Genomic DNA, 25929 nt, shown 5'->3' with positions numbered 1-25929 from the left:
GGGGAGCTCTATAGAGAAACCTGTAGGGGGGTCTATAGAAGAAACCTGTAGGGGGTGCTCTATAGAGAAACCTGTAGGGGAGCTCTATAAGTAACCGGGGGGCTCTATAGAGAAACCTGTAGGGGGCTCTATAGAGAAACCTGTAGGGGGGATCTATAGAGAAACCTGTGGGGGAGCTCTATAGAGAAACCTGTAGGGGAGCTCTATAGAGAAACCTGTAGGGGGGAGCTCTATAGAGAAACCTGTAGGGGGGGGGGCTCTATAGAGAAACCTGTAGGGGGAGCTCTATAGAGAAACCTGTAGGGGAGCTCTATAGAGAAACCTGTAGGGTGGCTCTATAGAGAAACCTGTAGGGGGGCTCTATAGAAAAACCTGCGAGAAAACAGCGAAGAAATTGCCAAAACTGCATAGCACCCCTTTAATGACAAGAAGCTAGATAAAGTAAAAGTTCTGATCTGGTAAAATACTCTGATGCATGTAAAAGTCCTGCATTCAAAATATCACCTAGGTAAACATATGCAAGTATAATCAGGAAAATGCACTTTAAGAATTAAAAGTAAAAGTACTTAATGCAGAACAATCTTAAAAGTAACATCAGCAAATCTTACATGTCCTACTGTTCTTCACGTCATGTTGTCCTTGTTCCCAGTCTCCTCAGTTATGTCCAGCAGTGTTTCTTATTGGATTTTGTCTCTAGTTTTAAGGTACCTTCCTGCCCTGATCTGTGCCACCTGTACCTCGTTAACGCCCTCCAGGTGTTCCTCTGACTGTCTGATTAGTAGCCCGACGCCAGGTAGCAGTGGACGCCAGGTAGCAGTGGACGCCAGGCGTAGACGTGGCAAAAAAGATCTTCATTTTCAACGCAAAATGTAACGGTGTGGATGTGTCCTGAGAGACGTTCAGCAGGGCGGCAGCAGTCTAATGAGGAGAGTGCAGCGAGTCGACTAATAGGTAAACTCTGTTTCATGTCAATCACTACACTGACACGCTGCTCTCACACACACACACACACACACACACACACACACACACACACACACACACACACACACACACACACACACACACACACACACAGACAAACAGCCTGCAGCAGCTCTCTGGAGCTCACACACCACCACTTATCAGCCCAACAAAGACATCTGCTCTCATACAACACTGGCAGGAGGACTCACAAATGTGTGTGTGTGTGTGTGTTTGCAGTGCTAATAACTGTATTTTCTTTTCATATATATATATATAATAGATGTGATGTTGAATACAGAACGCCGAAAGGGAGCCATTATTTTACCTCAAGGTGACGAACATAAGGAAGGTGAAAAACATAAGTCGAGAAAAATGCATAAAGATGTGAAAAAGAAGATGGCAAACAAGTATACAACACTCTATTCTATGATGTACTTTACTTCCTCCCACATGCGTGCATTGTGCAAATGTCCTCAGACACACAACACCCACAATTCCTCTCATACCTGGGTCTCACATTGTGTGTGTGTGTGTGTGTTTGTGTGTGTGACACACTGTACTCATGTATGGCTGTAAAGACGTCGCTGGATAAAAGCCACATCAGCTACGTTCCACAAAGAAAAGGAAATAACCGTCAAATTTGCTGCAAACATTTCATAATCTTTATTTATTTTAAGACATATTTAAGTGATTCAGTTGAGGGAGATCCCTCATTTCAACGCTGCACGACAAAGACATCAAACAATCAATAACCAGTTAATATAGAAATTAGTGCTGTCAGTTAAACGCGTTATTAACGGCATTGACGCAATCCCATTTTAACGGCGTACATTTTTTTTAATCGTGCGATTAACGTTCTTTTCGGCTGAGCAAACTTTGTAGTTTTTTTCACATGCTGTTGCAACAACTAGTAACGTTAGAACAACTACAAACGCCACACCGGATCTAGCTAGACCGGAAACACAACAACAGGCACGCCGCACACACTGGTTTGGGCTTGGCGAGCCGGCCAAAGAGTAGCAGGCTAACGTTACGTTTTGACTGGATGGCGAGCGCGAGATGCTGAAATGGACGCCTATAAGATTCTGAATGAAAAGTTTACTGTTAAAAAGTTGCCAAATTGTTCCATTAACAAGACCAAAGTAATGTGTGCGTTTTTTCGTTGTGAACTGAGCTATCATCGCAGCACGTCCAGTCTGAAATACCAGCTGATGGCCGAGCACACAGCTGATGGCCGAAAGCGCACAGCTGATGGCCGAGCGCACAGCTGATGGCCGAGCGCACAGCTTATGGCCGAGCGCACAGCCAGGCGACAAAACCACAAAGCAAGCCGATCCACTTTTCCATGTTGATAAGAGCATTAAAATGAGACAAAAATAATGGGACAAAAAGAAATCAAGGGATATTCAGAATGGATAAAAATGTGCGATAATTGCAAGTTAACTATGACATTAATGCGACTAATCGCGATAAAATATTTTTAATCGTTAGTAAGCTATTCTTTTTTAAACCAAAGCGCCAGAGGAGGAAACACCAGAGCAGGGGGAATGAGAGGGGGTAACACCAGAGCAGGGGGAATGAGAGGGGGGAAACACCAGAGCAGGGGGAATGAGAGGGGGAAACACCAGAGCAGGGGGAATGAGAGGGGGGAAACACCAGATCAGGGGAATGAGAGGGGAAACACCAGAGCGGGGGAATGAGAGGGGGAAACACCAGAGCGGGGGAATGAGGAGGGGAAACACCAGAGCGGGAGGAATGAGGAGGGGGACACACCGCAAGCGGGGGGAATGAGAGGGGGACACACACAGAGCAGGGGGAATGAGAGGGAGAAACACCAGAGCGGGAGGAATGAGAGGGGGAAACACCAGAGCCGGGAGGAATGAGAGGGGGAAACACCAGAGCGGGGGAGAATGAGAGGGGGACACACCAGGGGAGGAAAGAGAGGGGAAACACCAGAGCAGGGGGAATGAGAGGGGAAACACCAGAGCAGGGGGGATGAGAGGGGGCACACCAGAGCCGGGGGAATGAGAGGGGGAAACACCAGAGCAGGGGGAATGAGAGGGGAAACACCAGAGCAGGGGGAATGAGAGGGGAAACACCAGAGCAGGGGAATGAGAGGGGAAACACCAGAGTGGGGGTAATGAGAGGGGGAAACACCAGAGCGGGGAGGAATGAGAGGGGACACACCAGAGTGGGGGGTAATGAGAGGGGAAACACCAGAGCAGGGGGAATGAGAGGGGGGAAACACCAGAGCAGGGGGAATGAGAGGGGGGAACATTTCCTAATAGTGAGGATAAGCAAGGACGCAACAAAATGTAGCAGAAGATATTTCTAGGTAAGGTAGCAATGTAAAAGTAGCCTTAATTGGAAAATGCTACATCCAGAAAATCCCAGCAGAATATGCCTTCACACGACCTGTATCAAATACCTAATATTGTCATATTCAGGATATCAGTAGATATCAGTGTGCATGTAAACGCACCCAGTGCTGTGTGAGTGTTTGGCGCTCTGGCTCAGGATGTGACGCTGTACTCGGCAGTGTGAAGGCAGAGCCCGAGAGAAGCTGAGAGAGTTGAGTGTGTCGGCCTCTGTGCGCTCCCTGCTGCGAGGCTGCTGGAGCTCTCCCAGCTTCTCCTCGCCGTCTCCCTTCACACTCCCTGCCTCTCTCTTTCTCTCTCTCGCTCCGCTGCCCGGCACTTCACCCTGCCCCTTCCCTCCCTCCGTATCCCTCTCCTCGAACCCTCTGCCTGTGATTATCTCCTCTCGGCTGACGTTTAGCATCTGAACGCTGGATGTGTTTATAGCGGCATCATCTGTCACGCCCCCCCCCCTGCCTGCGCCCTGTGTTTAGATGCAGTGGGAGCTGCTCTTTGGTATTCAGCTGCGGCCGCTTCAGAAGTTTCGGCGGGGTGGGATGGCAGCCGCTGTCATTTCGGCTCGGTCACACCGGCTGTGTGTGACGCTCAGAGGCACTGACCGCACAGACACGCTCGCAGCCCACAGAATATTAGATTCACGAAAAATGTGTGTGTGCACAGACACGTAGAGTGACTTTTTGATTGGTTGTGTGTGTGTGTGTGTGTGTGTGTGTGTGTGTGCGTGTGTGTGTGTGGAGAAGACAGCAGGCTCAGTGTTTGATGTGCAGCAAGCTTTGAGAAAATGGCAGGAGGCAGAAAGGCATGCAGCGTGTGTGTCAGTGAGGGCTCCTGCACACTGGCTGCGCGGCGTGAGCGTGGCGGCTGCGTGGCGTTTTCTACGTCTTTACACACCAGAAAGGTGTCTGAGGCGGCGCTGCTACCGCTGCTAGCCTTGTCTGGACACATAGACATAAATATATTCTGATCTGATTACAGCAAAGACAACGTCGGCAGTATTGACGGCAAAATAGGCTCCAGAATAGTTCCTTCTGGATTGACAGGTGCAATATTAGAAAATCCATAATTATTATTATTATTATTATTTATATTTTTAAATTACATTTATATATCTGCATTTATATCAAAACCTCGAGACTTTCAAACATCAAAATGTAATTTATGAAATGTATTTGTGTCTAAATGACATATAAACATCTTTTCCTATTCTCTGTTGCCTGGAAACGCTTCCAACACGCTGGCGTGTCGCGTGAAAAATAGGCATCGGTCCTATTTCTAGCATGCACGCATTTTCGGCGCCGCGGCCGAGACGTGCGTGTGGCGTGATCGTGTCAGCTGCGTAGCGTCTCCCATGGTAAGGTTAGAGCGTGCACACTGCCTGCGTGACACGCACGTCTCAGGTGCAGCTCAAAAACGCGTGCATGCTAGAAATAGGACCGACGCCTATTTCTTTACGCGACACGCAAGCGTGTTGGAAGCGTTTCCAGGCAGAATAGAACAGGAAAAGACCTCACCTTAATCAGGGAAAGAAAGAGGGATGCTGGACTGCAGGACAGCCTATGCTTTTAACAATTTAACAATTTAGCAAAATCTGTTGAACTCCTTTTTAAATTGTATTTCAATTGGATTCTGATACAACAATAACATGGACTTTATTATCCCATGAAAGGAAATTGAAATATAAAAATATATACATCGAAATATGTTCAAACAAATGTACAAACACAAAAATATTGACAAAATAAAATTGAACAACACGCTATTATTTCATTTTATCAATGGGAAACATCCATGTGTACAGACGAGGCTAGCAGCAGCAGCAGCGCCGCATCAGACACCTTTCTGGTGTGCAAAGACATAGAAAACGTCACAAAGCCGCCACGCAACTGACACGCTACAGAAACGCCATGTAGCAGTTGTGCAAGACCCCTTAGAATAATAATCTGAGTCTGTCAGCGGCAAAAACAGAACTTTTAGTGGACCAAATTGACGATGCATTGCAGTCCAGTCTGTGGCTGCCGGTTAAATCGTTCATGCTTAATACTGGACCAATTTCAAAGATCGTTGTTCCCATCAGTCACTTGCACACAAACACACAGGAAAATAGGGTCCAGGTTGAAAAAAAAAAAAAAAAAAGGTAGTTAACCTTTAAGGCGTGCTGCTGGTGGCGAGTGCGTGTGTTGGCGCAGCGGCGAGGCCTCGGGGAGACACGTGGAAGTCAACAGGATCAACTCGCTTTATTTTCCCCGCAGCTGCACCGTCGATTTGTCCAAAATCACAGATGCTCTGCATTTGTTCTCGAGCAGTTGAATCCACTTTCACTCAACAAATCTATCTGCATGCAAACACACAGCGGCTGTCCTGCGCGCCGATGAAAGGAAATCAGTTTAATTGCCTCTGTGTAATTTTCTCTAAACAAAACCAGCCTGATGTTGTTCTACAGTGTAGGTGTACCTCAAGATTACAGCTGCATGTGCACATAAACATAAAAAAAATCATTCTGTTGACTCGAGTCATATCAGTTCTGTCGCAGTCAGATGAAAACTGTTTTTTTTTTTTGTTCTCTCAGATCATAAAACCTCAGATTCATGTTTTTGTTTTGGGGAGACAACGCCATTTACCATCCTTCAGTGTAAACGATGTGTTCTGCAGGTTTGCAGTCGTGTCTGCTTGGCCTTGAGTGATTCAATAACATATTCGTGCTGACATAAAGACAGAGCAGGAGTGTAGGTTTTTGTGACTAAACATGCTGCCTCTAAAAAAATCAAAAAATGTTTTTGGGAGGATGCCTAAAGGGTAATTTCCCCAAGTTCTTGTGTTTAAAGGTCCAGTGTTTAACGTGTTTAGTCGTTCATTATCAAAATCTGTGTTGGGACAGGAGTCTTTTTCTTCGCCCAGAAAAAGAAAAAGGATATTGAAAAGGCTTTTTGAAGAGCTGTAATACCTACTTTGAACTGCGTGGCGCGAGAGAGTTGATTGTGATATATGATCTCAACGCTAGATGGGGGAAATTCCCACATGTTGGACCTTTTTTAAGTGAACAAAAATCTTTAGAATTGGTCCAGTATTGAGCAAGAACGCTGTAACCGGCATCCGTGAACCAAGCTGCAATGTAACCCTTTAGGTAGTCCTGGTGAAAAATGGGCCTTCCAGCCCACGTTGGAAGGACACACTGAGAATGGGTGGTGATGGGGCGAAGACACGGCAAACTGCCGACGTGGATTGTGGTGAAAATGCTGATTTATTTACAGTGCTATAAAATACATCATCCAGCACACAAAAAAAACCCTTCCAAAACCCAAAAATGAACCCACAGTTTTCTCAATTTAGCTCGCACAAGCAAAACATTCTCTCTTTCAATAATTCTCCGTATACAACCTCTCAGCAAGTTGTCACTCTCCAGACTCCCGAGAGCAGAAAAACCCTCGCTTTAAATGCAGCCCTTCAATTAGGCTAATTGGTAGAAACCAACATGACAGGGTGTTTTGTTACGTATAGTGGTTCAGCAGATATTTTATCTAACACACACACATACATAGTTCATCATACATTTCAGTACTCATAATACTCATAACATTATTATTTGCCTATCATTAAATAATAATCACATTGCAATACAGCCAATCATTTGGTATTGTGACAATAGCTTCCCCCGCTCAAATCAACACTTTCCCCTGTCCCAAACGGGGAATAAAACTAGCAATTGTCATGGGCTCGTGTTCCTTGGGGAAACAAATTGATGCGGAACCAGGAAATGAAATTAAGTGCTATCAATGTATTGTTGGTGTTTGCGTGCACAACGTATGGATTAACAGAATGGGTTATGGAGCAGAATCGCCGGGTACCGCGTCGTTCGCCGTGTGGTTTACCGATGTTTTGTGAGAAACTGAAAGTTGTGTAAATAAAGATCGCGCATGAATGAATCCCGCCGCGGTTGCCGGCACCGCACGTAGTTACAAACATTAGACTGTGTGTGTGTGTGTGTGTGTGTGTGTGTGTTTGTTCGTGTAGGATAAGGTAGTCAGGTTAAATGTCACGGGGAATGTCAGGCGAGTTGGGGAAAAGGAGGGGCTCTACCTTTTCACAGTCCTGCATGCCAGACCTGTCTGGCCTGCGTTATTATCGACTCCGACCTGTGGCCCTTTGCCACATGTCATTATCCCTCTCTCTCCCCTTTCATGTCTTCAGCTGTCCTATGAAAATAAAAGCCTAAAATGCCCAAAAAATTACCAGTCGGCTATCCTAACCTTAACTACTCAAGTTGCGTGGGATCCATAATAACCAATTTGGCCTCTCCATGGATGCATTCTGGGATAGGAGAAAAAAAAAACTATTTAAATTAGCTGATACATGTCTCTTACCAGTGTACCTCCGTGTGGTCCCACCAATCTGTCCCAAAACCTCCCAGTTAGAGAGGAAATGACCTAAACATATTCTTTGTAAATGTCTACAATCATTCCCCGAAAGAACCGAGCAGACCTGACTTGTTGCAACATCCAAATATTCTTCTAAACTTGCTTATTTCAGCGAATAACTTGCTAGCTTGAAGTTTGTTGATGTTTCCTGAAACCAACAGTTTTGCAAAGCAAGGGACATCCGGCGGATAATTCGGTAAATTAATTGTTGTCGATTCACCTTTTAGGAAAAATGTTTACCGTTAGTTTGCGTCTCTCAAAAGTGCTGTTTTTGAACGATGTATGTCTGCGTTGTGTTAGGGGAGGACAGTCTCTGCAGAACGACTACAAAGGAACGCAAACATTTTCTCAGAATCACTCAATGCCAGTGTTGTAGTCGAGACCACCTCAACCGAGACCAAGTCATCACCAAGACCAGAGTGTATAGAGACCGAGACAAGACCGAAAATTTGAGAGGTGGAGACTGAGACAAGACCGAGACTTTGGGGGTTGAGACCATGACAAGACCGAGACTTTAGGGGGTTGAGACCGAGACAAGATCCAGACTTTGAGGGATTGAGACCGAGACAAGACCGAGACTTTGAGGGGTTGAGACCGAGACAAGACAAAAACTTTGAGGGGTTGAGACAGAGACAAGACCCAGACTTTGAGGGGTTGAGACAGAGACAAGACCGAGACTTTGAGGGGTTGAGACCAGCGGTGTAGTCTACGTGATACACCGGCATACACAGTATAAGAAAGCTCCAGGATTTCCATATACCCACTTAAAAATGTGCAATGACATGCAACAAAATACTTTGCATTATAATGTTAATATATTTTGAACTGTCATCTGTGGTTTCTTTCTTCGCATAGGCTAAATAGAGGGATTTCCACCATAATTTGTTGTATACAAGTGTGTCAGAATGCAAGAAATGAAGTCTTTGAAGCTCACCTTTCCACCTTTCCTCACAATCCCAGAAGAACAGAAGAGGACCCACAACACACCCTCCCCCTCGTATTGCACTTCATTTTGATAATGATTGCACATTTCCCGTTAACTCATGCTGTGGTCAATAACTTCTGGATTGTATTGCACCAGTTGCACATCCTATAACCATAATGGTAAGTACCAAAAATATTATTTAGTAGTATTAGTCACACATCCATCACTGCAGCCAATACACACACTTCAGTCTTCATATAGGCTGTACTGGACTCGTTGGTATTGGGAGGCTCCAAATGGTAATACGACACATTTCTCTGAGCCCTGAATCTATAAATCATATCTATATGTATAAAAAAGAACAGATTTTTTTTAGAGATACACAAAAGGCATTTCCTAATGGAGTTCAGCGCAAAAGACTTCTAATCACCGTTCTCGTCCTAATACTATTCAGCTGTTTAGAGGCGTTCACTTGCACCACACTCTCCTGATTGAACTGGTTTTAAATATTCATTTTTCACATGTTTTTTGGATTCTCGAACATCTCTCCTCAAGTCAAACTGTAATCCCTGTCAGTCCTCTCCTTCTCTCTTTGGTTAAATATCAGAAATGCTTCTTTGTTTGCGTGTCGATGTTTGAGTTTGATTGACGTGTTGGTGTGCCGGCGGACATTTCTCTTTCTCCGAGGAGAACACAGGGAATGATTTTACAGAGCTGCAACTTAAAGTAGGATCAGAGCTGCTGTTTTCATTTCTTGTCTTTTGTCTTTGGCATTTCATACTGAAATTACGCACGCAGACAGAGATCAGAGTTTTAAGATGTTATTATCTACAGCTGAACAGACCGTCCCGCCATCCTAAAACGTATTAAACCTCACAGCAGGACACAGCAGGGCACAAAAAAATAAAAACTAATGGATGTAGCATCCGTGACGTCACCCGTTGGTCGGTGGACTGCTTTCAAAGCCTCGAGGTTGGCGATAACGAGCGTTCTTTTTGAAACCGCACGTGTCGATGTTTTACGAGAGGGCGGAACGGTTTGTGGCTAGAATAGATATGCAAAATCTAGTCTCGCTTTGGCCAGACCTTCCTCCAATACGCTCGCGGGTGAAAACGTAAAAATATGTTTATCAGATGTGCCTTTCGTTTAGACGGCGACGGCGTTTCTGGGGCTTAAAGTGATGGTTCGGAGTAATTTCACCCTAGGGTCCTTTGCACCATGATCTCGAGCCAAACACCCCCCCAGAAGCTTTTTTCACCTGGGTCGAACATTGGGAGCGTTAGCGTAGCGTTATCAGCTGAATAGCTTAGCGCAGGGGCTAATGGATCCGAAGTGTCTCTTAACATTACCCCACTAATAATGCCCGAAATGATACCAAACTTCTACAGTAGTACAAATAGATTATGCACTCATAAAACGATGGATTGTAAAATTTGTAAGTACACCAGAAGTTTATGTAAATAACACTTGCCTGCTGGCTTCTGCTCTCTGCTGCTGCTGCTGCTGTTACTACCGGGCAGTAAGAGTGCTTAGGGACATCTACAAATTACAACACCGAAAAGAGATGCAACAAAAATATTTATTAATTTAATGATTAAATAAGGTAATGTCTCCAAACTTACCTCAATTATTACTTGTCTCCTGCTAGTTATATTACAGCACTTACTTTAAAAAATAAGTTAAATTAAAAAATATTTTTGTTGCATCTCTTTTCGGTGTTGTAATTTGTAGATGTCCCTAAGCACTCGTCTCACAGCAGCAACAACAACAGCAGAGAGCAGAAGCCAGCAGGCACGTGTTATTTACATAACCTTCTGGTGTACTTACAAACTTTACAATCCATCGTTTTATGAGTGCATAACCTATATATACTAGTGTAGACCTTTGGTATCATTTCGGGCATTATTAGTGGGGTAATGTTAAGAGACACTTCGGATCCATTAGCCTCTGCGCTAAGCTATTCAGCGGCTAACGCTACGCTACGCTAACTCGTCCAATGTTAGACCCAGGTGAAAAAAGCTTCTGGGGGGGTGTTTGGCTCGAGGTCATGGTGCAAAGGACCCTAGGGTGAATTACTCCGAACCATCACTTTAAAAACGCAAAGAAGTGAAACCACCCTCGAGAGTGGAAATCTTAAAAACGATCCACCGTCGCATTCCCGTACAAAGGGTGAAGGTATTGAATATCAGATCAGTATTATTATTGTTGATGGCTGAGGTTAGGTTCCTCTGCTGCTCTAACTCAGAGTTTTCTTTTAATTCTTTAAGAAAAAGTAATTTTTTTTTTTTTTTTGGTTTTTATTTTTTTTTTGGTTTTCCTCCCCCAGCTGCAGAGTACCTGAGTGGAGCTGGGAGGAAGTGTGTGTGTGTGTGTGTGTGTGTGTGTGTGTGTGTGTGTGTGTGTGTGTGTGTGTGTGTGTGTGTGTGTGTGTGTGTGTGTGTGTGTGTGTGTGTGTGTGTGTGTGTGTGTGTGTGTGTGTGTGTGTGTGTGTGTCAGAAAACTCAGATTGGACAGATAGTCTAGCGCCAACACAAAGAATGCGGAAGTTGACGGACATCCGACATAAATTATGGACATCCGGCCAGTATAACCCCCAACAACCTATTATAATTTCCTTTACATAAATAAAGATATGTGCACCATAACTTGATGCAGTAAAGGCACAACTTGTTGCATAAAACATCCCCAGAATGCAGGTAATGAAGTATTTGACACTCAAAATTTCTATTTTTCTCAAAAGTGGAGATTTTGACCCCCCCCCCCCAGGACGCTGCAGGTTAATGTTGACTCGCCAAAATAAAGGCCCGAGAGAAGTTAGGGACAGCAAGGTCTCTCCAGCGATCAGCCGGAGGTATTTTGAAGTATTCATAGATAATAGCCGGAGCGCAGCAACTGCTTTTTATTCCCTTCCAGTCAGTCTTCCTCCCTTCTGTCAACTGTAATTACACAGCGCCAGTCCTGAGCACACACAAACACATTTTTTTTTTAAAGCTGGACTGTATCCATAACTACCACCCAGAGAGTGTGTGTGTGTGTGTGTGTGTGTGTGTGTGTGTGTGTGTGTGTGTGTGTGTGTGTGTGTGTGTGTGTGTGTGTGTGTGAGAAACAAAGAAGTAAAGGATCTGAATACTTGTTCCAGCTTCACGCAGACAGACACACACACATGCAGGTAGACAGGCAAGTAACTAGACAGACAGGCAGGTAGACAGACAGGCAGGTAGACAGGCAGGCAAATAGGCAGGTAGGTAGACAGACAGACAGACAGACACACAGGCAAACAGACAGGCAGGCAGTTAGACAGACAGACAGGCCTGACGCGTCCTCTTTTGCATAAAAAGCCGCAGGAACACAAGGGTTGTGGTAAAAAAAGTTAAAAGAGAAAACCTAATTAATGTTATCTGAACGTCCCCGTGGAGGAGAGTTGAAATTAAATTAAATTAAATCACTGTCAGCGCCGCGGTGGGAGCCAAAAAATCCCCAGTTACAGCTCGGAGCTCTGTAACCTGACGAATAAGTCTCACATTGATACCGCCTCACAGGTGTGTTTGTTCCTATAGGTGTGTGTGTGTGTGTGCGTCTGTGTGTGTCATTGTGGGGGTGTGTGTGTATTCATGTATATTCTTGACACATATTACACTTTCATATATCACTTGGACGCTTTAGGACTTAACAGCCGTCCTCTATCAGCGTAGACGTAGCAAAATACATTCATTTTCAGCGCAAAATGTAACGGTGTGGATGTGTCCTGAGAGACGTTCAGCAGGGCGGCAGCAGTCTAATGAGGAGAGTGCAGCGAGTCGACTAATAGGTAAACTCTGTTTCATGTCAATCACTACACTGACACGCTGCTCTCACACACACACACACACACACACACACACACACACACACACACACACACACACACACACACACACACACACACACACACACACACACACACACACACACACACAGACAAACAGCCTTCAGCAGCTCTCTGGAGCTCACACACCACCACTTATCAGCCCAACAAAGACATCTGCTCTCATACAACACTGGCAAGAGGACTCACAAATATGTGTGTGTGTGTCTGTGTGTGTGTCTGTGTGTGCGTGTGTTATAAAACAGAAAGCCGAAGTAAGGAAGAAAATAAATCAGTCAGCTTGTCGAGTAAAAAAGGCGAAAATGTATTTTCTGCGTGGAGAAATTGTCATTGCTCACACATGATTATGGAAAGGTAGTGTGCTTGTGTAACTGTAACAGCATGGTGTGTGTGTGTGTGTGTGTGTGTGTGTGTGTGTGTGTGTGTGTGTGTGTGTGTGTGTGTGTGTGGTTAGTATATATTGTGTGGAAAACAACAGCGCTTTAGCTGCGAGCTTCTTGCAGCCGGTGGAGGAATGATGAGCCGATCAATTCTCATTGGCAGCGGTGATTGCCACAAGTTTAAACCACCTGGAGGCATTGATTCGATCAACGCGGATGACCTCGACTAACCTCTGAGTAAGCCACACACTGATCGCCTCTTTGCTATACCCACGTGGAAAGGCTTATAACAGAAGAAATGCTGAGCCAAAATACAAAAAGCCAAGATATTTCAGTTTCTGGAAATGGGCTTTTGTTGCATGTAGGTAAAACACAACCTACACTGCATCACTTCAAACATACAGTAGCTCTAAAACCGTTATTTGGGTCCTCGCCTAAAATAAGTCATATTAAAATAACTAGGACATGCTTTAGGCCACATTATGCAAAACACCACACTTACCTTCAAAATCTTGTTAATAACACATGTAGGGCCCTATTTTAACGATCTAAGCTCACGGCGTGAAGCGCCTGGTGCAGGTGTGTTTAGGGCGTGTCCAAATCCACTTTTACTAGTTTGACGGCAGAAAAAAGGCTCCGTACTGTGCACGAGCCTAGGAGCATTTTACTAATGCTCTGTTAAAATGACAATGAAATGCTGCGTTATTGACTTTAGACCAGGTTTTTGTTGGTCAAGGGCGCGATCACTTTCCACTGCCTCAAGATAGCAATACTCCCAGAATTCACCTGAACACACCTCCCTGTAAGACCAGCACGCCCAGAATGCACCTGAACACACCTCCCTGTAAGACCAGCACGCCCAGAATGCACCTGAACACACCTCCCTGTAAGACCAGCATGCCCAGAATGCACCTTAACACACCTCCCTGTAAGACCAGCACGCCCAGAATGCACCTGAACACACCTCCCTGTAAGACCAGCACGCCCAGAATGCACCTGAACACACCTCCCTGTAAGACCAGCACGCCCAGAATGCACCTGAACACACCTCCCTGTAAGACCAGCACGCCCAGAATGCACCTGAACACACCTCCCTGTAAGACCAGCACGCCCAGAATGCACCTGAACACACCTCCCTGTAAGACCAGCATGCCCAGAATGCACCTTAACACACCTCCCTGTAAGACCACGCGACCAGAATGCACCTGAACACACCTCCCTGTAAGACCAGCACGCCCAGAATGCACCTGAACACACCTCCCTGTAAGACCAGCACGCCCAGAATGCACCTGAACACACCTCCCTGTAAGACCAGCACGCCCAGAATGCACCTGAACACACCTCCCTGTAAGACCAGCACGCCCAGAATGCACCTGAACATACCTCCCTGTAAGACCAGCATGCCCAGAATGCACCTGAACACACCTCCCTGTAAAGGCACAGGTGCATTTGCTATTTAAATGACGTGGGCGCTGGACGGGAAATTGACAAAGACCATAATTACTCAACAATTCAATTCAATTTTATTCATAGTTTCAAATCATAACAAGAGTTATCTCGAGACACTTTACAGATAGAGTAGGTCTAGACCACACTCTATAGTTTACAAAGCCCCAACAATTACAGTAATTCCCTCAAGAGCAAGCATTAGCAGTGGCTGTTGCGACAGTGGAAAAACTCCCTTTTAGGAAGAAACCTTGGCAGACCCAAGCTCTTGGTAGGTGGTGTCTGACGGGGCCTTTGTGGGTGTGATGAACAATGGCAATAATAGTCACATTAAAGATAATGGAACAGTGACTACAATGGTAGTCGTTGTAGTTCATGTCATAGCAGGGTACAGCAGGGCGTTACGGAAAGTAGTGTGGCATAGCAGAGCATGGGTGGACGCAGTGGACACGGCAGGACGCAGCAGGACATTGCAGGGAATCACAGAGCGTAGCAGGGTGTAGCAGGTCCACAGCGTAGCAGGGTGTAGCAGGACCACAGCGACAGCTGCACCCAAGACCCAGATCTTGGTGCCACCCCAATCCAAGGCAATATTCTGGGCGAAGAAGAAACATAAGGACTCCGGTGAGTAAACTCCCCAGAGCTAGGTTAGTAACAAGCATTTCTGGGACAAGGATGCATACTAAAGGAAACAAATGAAAAGAGAGAAGAGAGAGCAGCTTGGTGTGTCAGAGGAAGGAAGGAACTTCCCCGGCAATCTAGAATTTATAACCGCATAACTAAGAGAGGCAGGTTAAGGAGAGGTGCCAGATCGGGCAAGAACTCTCCCCAACCGGATCGGGCTGTACTGGCCTGCCTCTACTCTCACTATATTATTGATTATACGATAGATAAATCTGATGACTATGAAGAGAAGCAGGTGGGCCGGGTTAGGCGGACGCTGCAACTCCTCATTCCCTAACTTGACGACTATGAAGAGAATATTTATTTTCCTAGCTAGCAGGAGGATAACACGGTGAAGACAGCACTGATTATTTTCGTTTTTCTCACTACTACAAAACTACAAACAACAGAGCTACGTGTTGAAATCGAACGGAATTCTCCTTTAACAGTACCAGAGGTAGCTATACGCTCATTTCCGTGTGTTTTCTGGGCCGGAAACAAAGAATAACATCTCCGTCAAAAGGAAAAACCTAACGCTGAATCCACACTGCATAAAACTTCCAAACTACACTTCATGTGTTTGGTCAAAAGTAGCATAAGATGTGCATTGAAATTGGATTTAACTTGATATGGGATTTAATTTTGGTTTTAATTCAAACCAGATTTGATTAAGCCAGTGTGATGGGACCTGAGTGGATATTGGACCTGCAGAGAGCTCTGCAGTAGGTGTCTGAGTCTTCAGCTATAATTACATCTTTATTAAATGAACAAAGCTGGGTGTAACCAACGGTGACATCTACTGTGGAAACCGTTACCTCGGTGAGTCACAGCGACGCACGGCTGTTTTCTCCCTCACACGTATATATGATTCAAGTCAGTATGAATTAATGAAGTGGATTAGACAAAAGCATTCTGCAGAGCTCCAGACTGATTGACTCATGAAGTGGCGTATGACACACCAATTTGTATGCCATTACATGCATAATCACTTTTTAGCGTGTTTAGCAATGCCTTTTGGCCTCCATTGACTTACATTACCTTGCGTTTGCGTGTGAATTGACACCGTAGCGAGTAGTATGAAAGGGCAAAAATCTGCGTATAGGTCGGTCGGGGGGTGGATGGGTCAAACACAGGACTTTCACCCAGGAGACCGGGGACCGTGTCCCGCGTGTCACGTTTCCTAAACCCTACCCGTTATTGTGTTCCTGAACCCAACCGTCCAAAAAGCGATTATGCGTCTTGATAACATGGCAAAATGGCATATGAATTGGTGTGTCATACATACCCCATGTATGACATGTAACCCATGTGCAACCCGTCCGCTGTATACAGCGTAGACATATACGCGGATAGCTCAAAATGTGTACCGATAACACGCCCCTTGGCTTTAGAAAGTGGCATGTATGTTTACGCAAAGTCATGATGTCACGTTGAGAGCTCAATGCCTTCAGGTCAGAGTCAGCTGAAAATCCAACCAGTTCCTCCAAACTAAAGTTAGATATCAGTGGTTTGTTCCCCCTCCTCTAATACGACCCACTGGAGCGTTGTCCGTCCTCATATCTGAACCAGAGAAGGTAACGCTCGCCGTTTTAAACACGTCGTTAACGTCGTGAAACGGTCCCACAAGACACACAAGGTAACGAGGGAAGTAACGAGGGACCGGTGACATGAGGGCTGATGAACGGGTGAGACACATTAGGACAGGGCAGATAATCACAGAGACGGGAAAACACACAAGGCAGGAAGTAAAGCAAGACATGACACAGGAGAAACAGACACTACAAAGTAAAACATGAAACATACACACGGATGGAACATGGTCAAACACAGAGGATACAGACAGTAAACAACAGGGAAACAGGAACAACTACAACCATGACAGGTTTAGACACCAAAACTACTGAGTTAAGTTGATTAAAAAGATGGAGGTTTGGGTTCAAACCGGGAGAATGAACCGACTCACTCCTGTTTTTTTTTTTTACCTCATTCATGCCGGCAGCGCTTGGCTCAAGCTGAGTGCATCGGTGTATGCTCCGTTTTGTGTGTGTGTGTGTGTGTATATAGCTGGTCTTCTTCTGCTACTGTGTGTGTGTAGTAATCTAGCTCATTAGCGCCTCCAGTGGAGTGCTGGTAGAATCAATCAGGAAATGGGCTACCTCGAGTAGGCTACACGCGTGTTTTTTTTTTCCGCTTGGCAAGCCGACCGGACGTGACCTGGCAGCATTGACAATTCCATGACACCCTTAATATATACATACATAATAAAATTCAAATAACCGATAAATAAGAACATCTTTGTTTCAGTCTATATACATGAAACCGAATAAAAACCCATCCAAACTAGACTATATAAGCCCAGGAACCATACAGTCAGTATACAATACTGACACCTCAAGTCCTTTTCGTATCCATTCAATATATTCATTTTAAATAGTCTCTTAAAATTGCTCATTGCAAATTGCTCAACAGTCTCTTAAATCTGCTGTAATCAGATGGATGGAGAGTCTGTCTCTGTAGCAGCAAAATGCCTCCAGCTGGTTCAAGAAAATGCAACAGTCTGATTCCAGCTGGAAACGTCATGTCCTTAAATAATGCTGACGTTTAATTAAGTCCTGTGCAACCAACACCAAGCTGCTGCTGCTGCTGCAGAATAAACACCTACACATCTGTGCTTCTACTTCAAAGTGGTTGCTTCTAAACGCTGGAAAACTGTTTGACAAAGGACTCTGCTCTTTTGTTTCCAGACACAGGGAACTCTTTCATTATTGACCGAGAATGCAGTAAAGGGCAGCTGTGAACGGGGCTGCAATGTAACCCAACAGGACAAATGTTCAGCATCAGTTAACTTCCACTAAAAGTTCAGTTTTTGTGTGTGATGCCAGTGTATCTCTGTGTGTACTTGGTCCACAGCAATCCCACCAATCAGTCCCAAAACGTCCCAGTTAGAGAGGAAATGCCCTAAACATGTTGTTTGTTAATCATTCCCTGAAAGAACCGAGCTGGCCTGCCTTGTTGCATGATTCAAATTTTCTGTAAAACTTGACATTATCAGCGTGTAACGTTGCTCAGAGGTTCCGGGTAATGTTTCCTCGAAAACTTTGAAAATTCTGCAGAAAAGTTATATTTTCTCATAACATTTGTTGTCATTTGTTGACAAGAAATGGCATGAAAAGACCAAAGCTGTCTCTCCATACTTGCCAACATTCCCAAGCCCATTTATTTCTACTGAAAAAGTCAATCTTTCACATGCATATAGCATGTGTGTTGGCGGCCTGGGGGTTAAAGAATCGATAAAAACAATTTGTAGTAAATGACTGCACCTTGACTTACATAATTACATGCACCGTAGCTACCTGTAGTATGTACAGTATGACCTGTGTACTACTAGCTAATCACTTCCTATCAACATGCTGCTCATTGATGTGTTTTTGGAGGAAGAAGATATATCAGGCTGTGGTGTGGGTCTTTTAATGGGATTTAAAAAATACAGACTGTCACCAGCCTTCACCTTTAATCGATAAGTAGTTTTTTAAAGAGAGAAAATACAGATTACTTTGTTGCTGCATTATGACATCACAATCACTATATTTGACTACAATATCCATAAAAGCATGCTTTGGGTGTGTTTACAGTATATCAATATGGGGGTAATACTCAGGTGTCCATTTGTATATAAATTATGTGAAAATGTACCCCCAGCACATACAGTAATGCTATGCAACGTCCCATAATGGACACATCTGAGAGTAATTTTTTTCATGTAAAATGTGAATATTTCAATGGATATTCCAAATATATTTAAGACTTAGCCTATAATGAACTATGTGTGGAGCTAATTCTCTGCTTTGGTAGGACAGGCGCTCACAATGACACACACACACACACACACACATCCCGTGCATGTGCCCGCGGCTGCGCGCGTCGCTCCTCCTTTTGAATCCTAAACCGCGCGCTGAGCCGCAGAGCTGGATGGCATCTTCTAGGCTACTATCTAGCCTACTTTTAGTTCTCAACACAGTCAGTTTCAGCCCCCCCTCCCCTTTCCCCTTCTCACACACCTTCTCAGCAAGCAGGCCCCCCCATGTGTCATGAAAAAATGCCGCCCTGGGCGGCTGCCCGCTTCGGCCATGCCAAAAACTGCTACTGACTCAAAGAAAGCGAATAGTGAGGGACATCCGGCGGAACGTCCGGTAAATGAACCGGGTCACTCCTGACTACCGAGACGTTAACAAAAGGTTCAGAGTTTGACTTTGATGCTGTTTTCTCATCCTGCTGTTCACATGAAAGAGGGTTCATAATGACTTCAAAACATCATCAAAGGGCAGCATATTTCACATGAGATGAAAGATATACAGTCCAAATCTGATCTTCTGTGATACAAAGACATACAAAATATAAACAGAGAATGATGCACTAATCAAATGAAATATGTGCTATGAAAGAGTGAGTTACGTCTCATATAGGTCTAATAACTGACAGATGAAAATGGCTACTTATAGGGAATAGCTGGAAAAATGTGTATATATTTCTGTGTATGCATGCATGTATGTATGAATATGTGTTAGTATGTATGTATGTATGTGTGTATATGCATGTTTGTTTGTATGTATTTAAGTATGTATGTAGGTATGCATATGTGTATGTATGTATGTATATGTATGTATGTAAATATGTATTTATGTATGTGTTTCTGTGTGTGTATGTATGCATGTTTGTATGTATGTATGCATGTATTTATGTGTATGTATGTATTTAGGTTTACATGTGTGTACATGCATGTTTGTATATGTGTGTAAGTATGTATCTATGCATCTGTGTATATGCATGTATGTATGTATGTATGTATGTGTGTATATGCATGTATGTAAGTAATGTATGTATTAGTATACGTATGTATGTATGCATGTGTATATATGTGTCTATATGTATGTATGTTGGAATAAATAAGTGAAGAATTAAATTGTTTTGTATTTAACTTAAGTACAATCATAACTTCTTCCTTCTCCTTTTTATACTATACTTTTATAAAAGTAATGCAGAGCATTAAAGCAGATAACTTCGGTCCAAATAAACTACAACACCAAGAAACTAAAGTATGAATTAAAGTCTGATTATTGCCAAATCATTTCTGATCTGACTGGGTGCAATTTACCAGGAGCTAAATTTCACAGTGCTGATGAATAAAAACATAAGTTACCCGGGGAATGTATTATTATTTATAATCATCACATCTCACTATCTGAAAGATTGTCTATTCACAGCCTGATCCTGTTTTCTCTGAGCCGCAGTGAGAGAATAATTAAGGTTTTTTTAGTTGTTGAATGTGACTCGTGTTATGAATGAATGAAAGAAAGAAAGTCAACCGGCAACGTCAGTCGCTTTTACATGATACAGTTCTCACTTTATACCTTTTTAAATGCACACGTGCGCCTGTTCGCACACATACACCTGCTTGTTGTGATGAACTGCAGAATGATTCTGACTTGTTTAACCTCTGGCCTAACTTTCCCCACACCGAGCGCTGATTCCCCCTCTAAAAACCGTGGGTGGGAATCATTTTGTTCCCCCGGCGCCGTAATCGTCCCCCTCCTAATGTCCTCCAATCACGCCATCACTGATGTATCTATCCTCTGACTGCACCTCATTAATCAGTGTTAATTGTAATTGCCTTTTTCTCCTGGCTGCTGTAATTGAATTAGCACCAAGCGGCCAAGGTAAAAGAGGTCAGCGTTGCAGGAAGTTCAGGTTCGTGCTGGAGAGAGAGAGAGAGAGAGAGAGAGAAAATCGGAGACGGAGTTCAACCCTCTGAGGAAGACAGGTGTGTCGGTGGATGAAAACAATGTTTTCTCAATGTGTTTATTCATATTTCAGCAATAAAACAGCGCAGAAATGTGATTTTGCTGTTGCTGGAATTGGCAGAATCTTCGTTTTCTGCGTCCTTTTTTTATGGCGAGATCATACTCTCACGGCGAATTAGACGTGTGCGTTGTCGTCCGTTTTTGTGAACATAAACTTTTGGTAGACTCATTTCAACCAACAACAACAATTTGTCTACATGACTAAATGTTTGTATTCACGTGAGATTTAAAGGATTTCAAAAAGGCAAACTTCAACTTTTTAGCTTTTTCGGGTCAAGTTATGTCTTTACACATCGCTCTAGGAGATATTTCAGCCCAGTCTCACGGCAGTTCGTGAAATGTTCACCTAATTTAATCTGTTGATTCGTGTACACGGACACGTTTATCTAGTTTTTTTTCGTGATGGTCAGCACGTTTTTTTTAAACTAATGTATTTCAATGGGAAGCATCTTTTGTGATCACAGCACGATTCTTTCTGCCAGTCGGCGGCAGACTGGGTTGGGTAGTGAGTAGTATGGAAGCTCGAAAATTCACATAGGGTGGTTGGTTGTGGGGGTGGATGGGTCAAACCCAGGACTTTCACCCAGGAGACCGGGGATTGTGTCCCGCATGTCACGTTTCCTAAACCCAACCTTCCCGTTCTTGTCCCACATGTCATGGAAACGTAAGCCCCCCCCCCCCACGACCTTTTCCTTAACTTAAGGGGCCGAGTTCATTTCACGGAATTCTGTGAGATCAGGTTGTTATTTTAATGTTATTATCGAGGAATCGTGCTGTGATCACGAAAAATGCTTCCCATTGAAATACATTAGTTTAAAAAACGTGTTGACCATCACGAAAAAAACGAGATAAACGTGTCCGTGTACACGAATAAAAAGATTAAATTACGTGAACATTTCTCAAACTGCCGTGAGACTGGGTTCGATATTTGGGCTTCACTATAGAGAAAGCTGAGTTTGTTCTGAACATTTTGATATGAAACACATGCAGAGCCATTATATACTAATACCCTAAAAGTTGAATTTAAAAAGATGTGGACAGATCGAGAAAAACAGAGGATAAGGAGACAGACTAATCCTGGAGCTGTCTGAGAGTTGTGTGCATTGTGTTGTAAAAGTGATTTCCCAGCAGACTGCATCTGCTTTGGGTTGTCACACTTCCTCTTCTTAATTTGTTTGTTTCCACCTCCTTGTGAACTTCAAGAACACATCAGCTTATATTCAGATATTATAATGTTTAGGTGCAGTACCCTAATACTGTATCTGCAGTCTCTTTTATATAGGCCTTAGTGGTCCCCTAATACTGTATCTGAAGTCTCTTTTATATAGACCTTAGTGGTCCCCTAATACTGTATCTGAAGTCTCTTTTATATAGACCTTAGTGGTCCCCTTATACTGTATCTGAAGTCTCTTTTATATAGACCTTAGTGGTCCCCTTATACTGTATCTGAAGTCTCTTTTAGATAGACCTTAGTGGTCCCCTAATACTGTATCTGAAGTCTCTTTTATATAGGCCTTAGTGGTCCCCTAATACTGTATCTGAAGTCTCTTTTATATAGACCTTAGTGGTCCCCTAATACTGTATCTGAAGTCTCTTTTAATAGGCCTTAGTGGTCCCCTAATACTGTATCTGAAGTCTCTTTTAGATAGACCTTAGTGGTCCCCTAATACTGTATCTGAAGTCTCTTTTAGATAGACCTTAGTGGTCCCCTAATACTGTATCTGAAGTCGCTTTTATATAGGCCTTAGTGGTCCCCTAATACTGTATCTGAAGTCTCTTTTATATAGACCTTAGTGGTCCCCTAATACTGTATCTGAAGTCTCTTTTATATAGACCTTAGTGGTCCCCTAATACTGTATCTGAAGTCTCTTTTATATAGACCTTAGTGGTCCCCTAATACTGTATCTGAAGTCTCTTTTAAATAGACCTTAGTGGTCCCCTAATACTGTATCTGAAGTCTCTTTTATAGACCTTAGTGGTCCCCTAATACTGTATCTGAAGTCTCTTTTAAATAGACCTTTGTGGTCCCCTAATACTGTATCTGAAGTCTCTTTTATATAGACCTTAGTGGTCCCCTAATACTGTATCTGAAGTCTCTTTTAAATAGACCTTTGTGGTCCCCTAATACTGTATCTGAAGTCTCTTTTATATAGACCTTAGTGGTCCCCTAATACTGTATCTGAAGTCTCTTTCCCCGTAATTCAGCAGAATTCCAGCCACTAGAGCCAGTCCCACAATGAGCTTTCCTTAGGATGTACCATTTCTGTGTCTGTAGCTATTGAGGAGGAGAGGGGGGGGGGCAAGGTGGAGGGTGGGGGTGTGGCATTGACCAACTGCCACTTTGCTCGTTTGAAATTCATGATGTCTCTCTCTCATGGGTGGGCCAAATTTTCTGGGCGGGCAAAGCAGAGAAAGAGGAGGTGACCTTTCTCCTTATGACCTCATAAGGAGAAGATTCCTGATTGGTCCATCTGAGCTTTCATTTTCTCAAAGGCAGAGCAGGATACCCAGGGCTCGGTTTACACCTATCACCATTTCTAGCCACTGGGGGACCATAGGCAGGCTGGGGGAACGCACATTAATGTTTAAAATGCTGTTCCAATTTAACAGGACAGAGGAGTAAGAGGGGTTAGGATGGTGACCGGCCTCTGACGAGCTGTTACCACCTCCATCTTCAGCCAGAGAGGACGTTATTTCTTCAGCTTCTTCTTGCGTTGTCACCCCGGTGGGAGGTGTGCCAACAGGGCTTGCAACAGGTGACTCGGTCGTGCTATTAACATCATCGCTACACAATTTCTTAGTAAAACCAAAATCAATTAAACTGCCTTGTTTTCTTTTTGCCATGGCTATATGATGCTAACTGCAGAATGGATTTCAAAGACTTTGCGCGCCGATTAATGGCCTCCAACGTTTATATTTTTTTTTATTGAGGTGAATTAGGTTTAAATTGCCGTCATGCATGAATGAATATTTTAGCAATATTACACATAATAATCCACGATGATCACATAAAAAAAAACTGAAATTGCACGTCAAAATGACAAATCACGTTTTCAGGGGAGCCCATGTCTTATTAAGGGGAGCCGAGCTCCCCCGTAGTTTGCACCCTGAGTGGTAGTTATGTATCATCTGCTGTAGCTTTTCCAAAGTTTCAGACACAGATATGGTGTTAATAACTGTCTGAAATAATGTGAAAAAGAGACGCAAAACTACCACAAAGAGACACAAGCCGACTATGCATTTTTTTTTATTAAACCCTTGTGCTGTCTTCCTGTCGACTGTGAACCTGTTGTCCTTCTGGGAAACTTTTTTGGGTGCATTTTTTATGCTTTTGGCATTTTGTTAACACTTTTTTTCATTTATGGTCCATGAACCTAATTGAAATGACGTTATACCTAATTTTTAAGTTTGAAGAAAAGCTGAAATTGTGAATTATTTTGACTAATAGTTATGATCAGAAGATGTTGAGTGAGTTTATGTCAGGATACTGTTTTCAAATGCTATAAAAAATAGAATTAAATGACCAAAATTTAATGGAATTTATCATGAATTTTACCTGCGAAGAATGTTGTATGGGTTCAATACGGCAATTATGGTTGTAAGAAACCCATATTTCTGAGATAAAAAACTTTGAAAATGCATCAAATTTGACCTGAGGAAGGACGCCTAAACCCCCCCGCCAAATACAGGCACCTACGTCTTCCTAGCCTGACAAGCCAGACCCACATCCAGATGTTGGGTCTGGGAACTCACCATTGGCAGGGCTCAATCCAAGGGGCGGGACAAACGGTTGTCTTTCAAATTCCCTCTGCATGCAATAGGATAGCGCTACAACCAACCAGAGCAACGCTAGTTGATAGATTAAACTTTAAACTCCCAACACATCTTCCTTTTTTAAGAATGACTTCAGTGCCGTTCTTTTTTGTTTTTTTTTTTTTTTTTTTTCAAGAAAAGCTGAACTCCAAGTCTTCCAGAGTCGCGGCCAAAGCCGATTCCAAAGACCACTGTTCTCCAGCAGCAGCAGCCATCGTCTTTGTTTTCAAGTAGCGGGGAATTCACGCGCAACCGTCACAACTCTGCCGTCATTATGTTAAACCCTGGCTGAAAATACATTTGCTGCCACTAGGGGGCATCTAGATTTCTAGGCTAACGTCTTCCAAAAAGCGAGGGAAAACTCTGTCTTTCAAAAATGCACAAATAATGACAAAGAGGTGTCTTTCGTAGCAGCTTTATCTCAAACTGCTTGTGATGTATGGGTGATTGTTTTGCATCCAAAACCACCGTGGCTCTAAAGACTCTTTCCAGAATCTGTGTTAACAATCTGGCAGCCGCTGACGCTCTGCTGCAGGCTACGATTTCAAGCAGATCCAGGCAGTATGTGCAGAAAGCTTCTATAAAGCACGCTGAATTATGACGTGCCAGTCGGGGCTTTAAGTGCAGCTGGTTATTGAGCCAACAACACGTGTTGCAGACTGCTGGTCTGAATATTCAGCAAACGAACAAACTGGGAGAAAGAACTGATTGTCACTGATCATTTGCATCTGGACACACACATGCAAAGAATATTCCACTTATATACCAGCACAGAAGTTAAGGAGAAAACACAAGACTTTCACCCAGGAAACAGGTGTTCATGTTCTGAAGAAGTTAAGGAGAAAACACAAGACTTTCACCCAGGAAACAGGTGTTCATGTCCTGAAGAAGTTATGGAGAAAACACAAGACTTTCACCCAGGAAACAGGTGTTCATGTCCTGAAGAAGTTAAGGAGAAAACACAAGACTTTCACCCAGGAAACAGGTGTTCATGTCCTTAAGAAGTTAAGGAGAAAACACAAGACTTTCACCCAGGAAACAGGTGTTCATGTCCTGGAAGAAGTTTAGGAGAAAACACAAGACTTTCACCCAGGGAAACAGGTGTTCATGTCCTGGAAGAAGTTAAGGAGAAAACACAAGACTTTCACCCAGGAAACAGGTGTTCATGTCCTGAAGAAGTTAAGGAGAAAACACAAGACTTTCACCCGAGGAAACAGGTGTTC

General features: G+C 43.6%; 1 protein-coding gene across 1 annotated transcript in view; it reads left to right on the top strand.

Moving 5' to 3' along the window:
- The first annotated feature begins 12395 nt into the window (after positions 1 to 12395).
- gfra2b (GDNF family receptor alpha 2b) overlaps positions 12396 to 25929 on the top strand; it is a 118511-nt gene continuing 104977 nt past the window's right edge. Inside the window, exon 1 of the mRNA XM_039780814.1 lies at positions 12396 to 12489. Coding sequence (XP_039636748.1) covers positions 12420 to 12489 — 70 coding nt within the window. The 5' untranslated portion in view covers positions 12396 to 12419. The remainder of the gene's footprint in view (positions 12490 to 25929) is intronic.

The sequence above is a fragment of the Perca fluviatilis genome, chromosome 17, assembly GCF_010015445.1.
Source record: "Perca fluviatilis chromosome 17, GENO_Pfluv_1.0, whole genome shotgun sequence".
In the NCBI taxonomy this organism is placed as follows: domain Eukaryota; kingdom Metazoa; phylum Chordata; class Actinopteri; order Perciformes; family Percidae; genus Perca; species Perca fluviatilis.
This window is presented reverse-complemented; position numbering and strand designations above follow the sequence as displayed.